Source organism: Haliotis asinina, chromosome 9, assembly GCF_037392515.1.
Source record: "Haliotis asinina isolate JCU_RB_2024 chromosome 9, JCU_Hal_asi_v2, whole genome shotgun sequence".
NCBI lineage: Eukaryota > Metazoa > Mollusca > Gastropoda > Lepetellida > Haliotidae > Haliotis > Haliotis asinina.
In genome coordinates, this window is record NC_090288.1 from 60974423 (window position 1) to 60980713 (window position 6291).

At 40.7% G+C, this 6291-nt stretch overlaps 1 protein-coding gene across 1 annotated transcript; it reads right to left on the bottom strand.

Moving 5' to 3' along the window:
- Positions 1-310: 310 nt before the first annotated feature.
- LOC137295627 (uncharacterized) lies at positions 311-4910 on the bottom strand. The gene is made up of 8 exons (XM_067827078.1): positions 4830-4910; positions 3584-3837; positions 2866-2912; positions 2555-2596; positions 1844-2030; positions 1317-1363; positions 712-818; positions 311-359 (listed from the first exon to the last, which is right to left on the bottom strand). The coding sequence occupies exons 2-7, from the start codon at positions 3834-3836 to the stop codon at positions 747-749; spliced, it is 648 nt and encodes a 215-aa protein (XP_067683179.1). The 5' UTR covers position 3837; positions 4830-4910; the 3' UTR covers positions 311-359; positions 712-746.
- Positions 4911-6291: the final 1381 nt, after the last annotated feature.

The window sequence follows — 6291 nt, forward strand, 5'->3', positions numbered from 1 at the left end:
AATGTGAGTCCTAGTAATCCACGTCTGAATGCTTAATAAAACGTGAGATTAATTTTCCGCACAAATGCTGAAGCGCATCATGCTAATGGTCTTCAAATGATTATAGCTTTAAGAGACAAATTGAACTTAATACAGGTGTATACGCATGACAATATTTAACATGTGTTTTCAGTTGTATCGGTGGTGCAGTTGACTTGTGACATCCAGTTTATACGATAAGATACCGTCCATTCACAGCTGAATGAACCAAATGCAGGGTATCGGATTCAAGTAACATGTGATGAATAAATATAGACTCAAGAAAAGACAATTCTGCACAATCTAAAAATCTCCACATTTTATTCAGGCAATGGGTATATCTGCAAGGGAACAAATGTATCGAATTACACATTTGAATAAACAGTCATTATCTTATTGTTAACAAAGCAACAATGCAAGCACAACAGAAGTTCTGACTTGTTTCCATTAGCATCTAATCTACCCTATATATGAATTCTAATCTTACGACTTACTACCATTTTCATGAATATAGATGAATACGTTTTTGGTGTCGTTCTATCTCCAGAGTTATACTGATGTGTCAGTTGGTTGGTTCTAATTCAAGGTAATGACAAGCCCCACAGCAACCTGACGTAAGACAAAAACAATACATACGAACTGTCACACCAAGTGTGAAATTTTAATGTGACTGCGCCTTATATACATCATTACCGTAAGTTTGGTGTTACTGGGCACAGGGGGTTCATTCAGACCGTGACTGTGCTGACAACGATGGTGCCAGCGGTAGCTTGTGACATTGCAGCCTCGTGCTCGAGATGCTGGAATACGTCAAAGATGAAAACATCTATAATTCATTCCTTCATTCATTATTCCAATGCAAAGGGCGCGCTGGAGAAACACAGAAAATGTACTTTGAAGCCTTTTCGTTGCGCGTCCAAGGTTAGTTTGTAAAATATTTGATATCTTGTTTAGCTTCAAAATGCATTGTTACATATTCAACCGAAATGTGTCGTAAACAGGTAAGGTGCATGCTCACTGTCCCGATCCCATGGTTTAATTCAAATTTGTGTAGCAGCCTCCAAATAAAGAACATGTACAGCATACTATCGGGGACGACATTCCGGTACAGCATATTTTTGAAGGTGCCTCAGTGATTCAAAAACATTAGGAGGAAAGTGTCAAAACCTGATGTGTCATTTCCGAACAGATAAGGTATCATTATATATCATTTGTAATATAACAGGCTTTTACAAGAGTATGTGACTGTGTCTACTGGCTGATAGGTTGTGAATCTGAATCTGCTTGCCCGCTCTTACCCTAAGCAGCATCTGATCGAAGCCATGAACCTCATCGTCTTCAATTTCTGCAACAAAAACACAAAAACATCAAAAATGAGTCTGTTGACAAAGGCAACCCCCCTAACACACACACACACACACACACACACACACACACACACACACACACACACACACTTATTCAAGATAGTCAGTGTGTTTATCCTGAGGAACGAGGAGCGTGGTAGAGAAGGACAAAGGATCCTCATGGGAGTGACGGATGCAGTAAACTGAAGGCCGAACAAGTGGACCCATAGGCTCCTATTGGTATGAAGAGACGTCTCATGTTGTTAGACCATGACAAACTTGTGGTACATAATTGGTTTTCCTGTCAAGTGTATACAGTCGTTGTGCATTCAAAGGAAACGATACTCAAGACTCATCTCTTCCGGGTAGCATACCCCAAATATTCTTTCAAATTGCTTTAAGCGTGACATTTAATGTGGATATGGAGCTAGAGAAATTGACTTACAGTTTGTTTTATTTATTATGAATTATATACCCACGTGACATGAGGTCAAGGACGGCTGCGTAACCCTTCTGGTCGATGTACTTGGTGAGTGTATTGTGTTCAGCAGCGTACAGGATCTCCAAGAACACCCGCATATCGGCGTGTGAGAGATTGTCCTCAATCTTGTGTGCAAGGTGAAGTTCTCTCAGAAAGTTAAACAGGTCAGAACCAGCTTGTCGCTTCTGATCAAGGAAACAAAATATTGACAATGTGTTTTTAGGAGTATTTGAGCGAATTAGTTAAGTTCATCTACTGATACGCAGTAGTGTTTGGTTGGTACGAACGAATGACCACAATATGCGAACACCCCAGCACGAGATCTGTATTTAACATTTGTATAATTTCGCACCTCTGAAGATCCCGTTTACAACTGGTGTTCAGCAAAAAGTCTGTAGTCGAGGTCATTGACGTGGGTGGCACATGTCATCGTATCCAGTATGAGTAGATTAATGCTCATGGTGTCACTCACTGGATTGTCTTGCTCAGATTATATTCAGTTCAGAATAGATCACGTGGCTAGATATTGCTCCCTACCTCGCTGCTCTCGCCCCCCGTCCCACCTCTCCATCTGTATATGTTCGTAGCTGTGCGTGTGTGTTTGTCATTTACATGTATCTTCGTCATCACCTACTGTGTTATATGTATTCCTTGTTTACTGATTAATACCAGAAATACTTAATAAATAGGTTTGGCCAAATCTACTCACGACAACTACCGTTGAGCCTGAGCCCGAGCCTTGCTGTAGATGCTGAAACAGAACCGTATACATATGTAGTGGGTTGGGCGGCTGCCTTCGTGCGCTAACGGTTGCGTGGCCATCTTTGGGAACGTGTGTTCGAATCCCGTATGTGACTTAACCCAACACAAGTACTAGAATCTGTACTATACTCAGAAAGTGTTATTCCACATGTATTGCATTCAGTATTTCAATATGCGCCGTCTTAGGGCTTTAATCAGGTCTTGCTGAGTGCGGCGATAAACAACAAAAGAAACTGTAAAGACGAGGTCTGTACTTACAGCCTCAAGGTAACCCTCAAAGTGAGGAATGTCGTCTTCGTCCAAATCTGAAGATATATAAAACATGTGCACATATTTACTTCATGTGCTATTGGTTCATGGAAATACATTTTGTCAAACATATCAAGGAGTCAGTTTCTGGTAAAAATTAGAAATAACATCAGGGTTATGTAACAAATAACGGCTTATTTTGCTGGCGTGAATCAATTTCCACAAAACAACCCGAAAACAATAATATGGTTGAAAATAGATTCATCGTTTTCTCATGCTGAGAAACACTACACCGTCATACAGGAGTAAATAGGCTCAGCCGTGTGTGTGTGTCTGTGTGTGTGCGTGCGCTCGCTCGCGTGCGTGTGCGTGTGCGTGTGTGTGCACACTGTTTTGTGTCCATCTGAGAAAGCGCGTGTGTATTTGTGTGCCTGCTTGGGTGTATTTATTGTTTTGTGTCATTCTAAGAAAGTGTGTGTGTATCTATGTGTGTGCGTGTAGTGTTTTGTGTCCATCTAAGAAAATGTGTGTGTGTATGTGTGTGTGTGTGTGTTTGTACTTCTGTGCGTGCTTGTGTGTACATCATTGTTTGGACTTCATATGTGAGTAATTAGGATCCTGCTGAAACACTGTGTATGTAATAAGTAATTAGTGACCTGTGTTTGCATTAGGCATTTTCTGTGAGTTACTGGTGATTTATTTCAGGTTGACGTGCACAGATACATACGATCGATGAGGCGAATGATATTAGCGAAAGTCTGGGTTGAGATGAAGGTTGTCAGGGAGGCGCTGCCCTGCTCGGCAGCCTGGATCAGCTTCTGGTAAAGGTCCTGTTCAGCAGCGTCCATATTGGCAAACTCGTGGCTCTTCCGAATATCCTTCAGGTAGTCGGCGAATTTCTTAGGATCTGTGTAGTCGTGATGATCGTTGGCCATGACGGCCGTCACTGTTACTATGGCAACAACTAGAAGTTTCATCATGCTGAAACAGGACATACGTTCTTACAGAGCATGCGAAACCTGATTTGGTATTGCTGAGTGATGACTATAAAGTGGTGAAATTCAGGCTAGAGACCGGGTTCGAATCCAGAGGTTCTAAACTCGGTTATTTCTGAGTCGTTTTGTGGTGGGAACATGCCTCAAAGTGACTTTGAGGTTTTGAGCAAATGTTATCATTAATTAGAATATATTCGCAGTAGGTGTGCTGGCGTTTTTCTCTTTGCTAGTTCTTAAGCTGTTCCCACGGGCAAGGACAAAAAAGCAGTGAAAAAGTGTGGAAGAAAACACAAATTTGGCCCTTTGGTGATTAAACATAGCCATGTGTCCCTTTGCTGTCAGTGATATTCACTGGCTCAGCTGAAGATGCGTAATGTTATGGTTGTCATTACGAAGACATGTCCAAATGCTGTTAGTATCATACACTCTAGTGTTGTTCTCGATTTGTCAGCTGAACTATTGACTTGCCTGTTCGTGTGTTTGTGAAAGATCCACTGGTAAAGCAGTCTGAGCTAACCTTTCGGCAAACTCTTCGTACCAGTTGTGATTGGCAATTATCGTTTTGTCAACACTGGTAATGAAGACAATTTGAAAAGCTACAATAATCACCTAATACCAGAGATGTCCTATTTCCTTGACAGATCGAGCAGTTTGTCACAATGTAATACATAAGTCAAACACGGACGCCAAATTTTGACATTGTAAGTTGTGGTTGACCCAAGAAATATCAGCAATGAAAGACGAAATCTCTGATTCTCAGTTTTCATTGTTAGATGCTAAAGCAATTATTCACCTCAAAACGAAATGTGTTAAAATTAAAATTAATTTTTAAAAAGTGCATACATCTTGTGAATTTACATTAGTTCCATTATATAAAAGCATCATTTTCAAAGACAGCTGGATGTACTATGCAATGCATTTATAAAACAAATAGAGAATCCAGTTAGCGTTTTTCAAGTGAGAAAATAAAAATAGTACCTGTCGTGTTTCACTGTTGGAACACTCGATGTGAGCTCATGTGTCTCACTGGCCTTCTTATACTGTGATAATCTACAGGATAGGCTCCTAGGAAGCTCACCTGACCAAGTCAGTCCATGTCTGGATGTAGGTCATAGTTATCAGTGTAGCCTTGTGCTTGAAATCTCTAATGTGAGCATTGCATTTCCAAAACGGCTTGTATTTTATCAAAAACATAGGTGAAGGGTTATAGTTAATTTTGACTGTATGAAGTAGAAGCGGTGCTTTCTTCGGAAATATACGGTGACTGAATGTCTGAAAAGTATTTCAAGGTTTGAGAAAAAAACCTACTTCAAGGCTTATGGTAAAATGGCGTAGGGTATCGCCGAAAAACTTTATGGTAAAATGACATAGGTAGTCGTGGTTATGTAGTCATGGTAAAATGGTGTAGGTAACAGCGATAAGTACATCAAGACTTATGGCCTGATGGCGCACCTAGTCGGTGAGTAATGACACAAGGTTTGTCCGATCGTAGTCTCGGGTAAACTTGTGAGAAAGCCAGGGGCAAATAACTTACAACAGCTTGACACCGAGAATACAGGAGACGTTAGCGGCTGGAAATACGATGACCCACATGTTTATCAGTTATTCCCTGCATTTCCTTAGACACTGAGTCTGAATTGAGTAACGGTGTGCAATATCTGCACGTACCTTGTACATTGCTGTATCATCATACCTCATATACAACGACAGTTAGGTGAGTGAGTTAGCGCGTTTAGTTTTACACCCCACTCAGCCATATTTCATATATATGGCAGCGGTCTTTAAATAATTGAGACTGGACCAGACAACCCAGTGATCAGCAGCATGAGCATTGGTCTGCACAACTGGGAAGCGATGACACGTGTCAACCAAGTCAGCGATCCTGACCACCCGATCCACTTATTCGCCTCTTACAACAGGCATGGGTTACTGAAGGCCAATTCCAAACCGAATCTTCACGTGTCTCGTCAATTAGGAAAGGACAATATTTTTGGTGTGTAGTATTGTCTGAATTCGATGTATATATTTGTTTCATAGTTTCGTTACTTTCACTTTATAATTCTCATTTTCACTATAATAAATGCCTCATGATATGATGCTTCAGTGACAATAGCAATGTCCGATGTTCTCTTTAAACTATCAAGTTACGGTTCCATATTCGTTCAGGAGTATAATTGACTTGCCGTAGCAAGTGTTTCAGACGGGTGCCGGGCCGAAGAGGGTTCTCTTGCCTTTTCGCGGACACATTTTTTATTTATGATTAAAAGAGAATACTAACGTAATACTATCTATGTTTTATATTTGGAAAAAGGTATTCTAAAGATCACTTTCCGTATCAAAATTTCTCAAAAGGTTTGTAAAAACGTGAAAAACGACCTCGGATTTCCGCTTATTACGGAAACACCCGACAGTTCATGAGCAGAGACGGTATCACGTGACA

What these genes read in the sequence shown, in the direction of transcription:
- LOC137295627 (XM_067827078.1), bottom strand. Translation starts at nt 3,836, where the DNA reads ATGATGAAACTTCTAGTTGTTGCCATAGTAACAGTGACGGCCGTCATG. An exon ending in CGTCCTTGACCTCATGTCAC is followed by an intron (nt 1,364 to 1,843) that starts GTGGGTATATAA and finishes TTTTTGTTGCAG; the next exon opens with AAATTGAAGACGATGAGGTT. An exon ending in TCGATCAGATGCTGCTTAGG is followed by an intron (nt 819 to 1,316) that starts GTAAGAGCGGGC and finishes GACGTATTCCAG; the next exon opens with CATCTCGAGCACGAGGCTGC.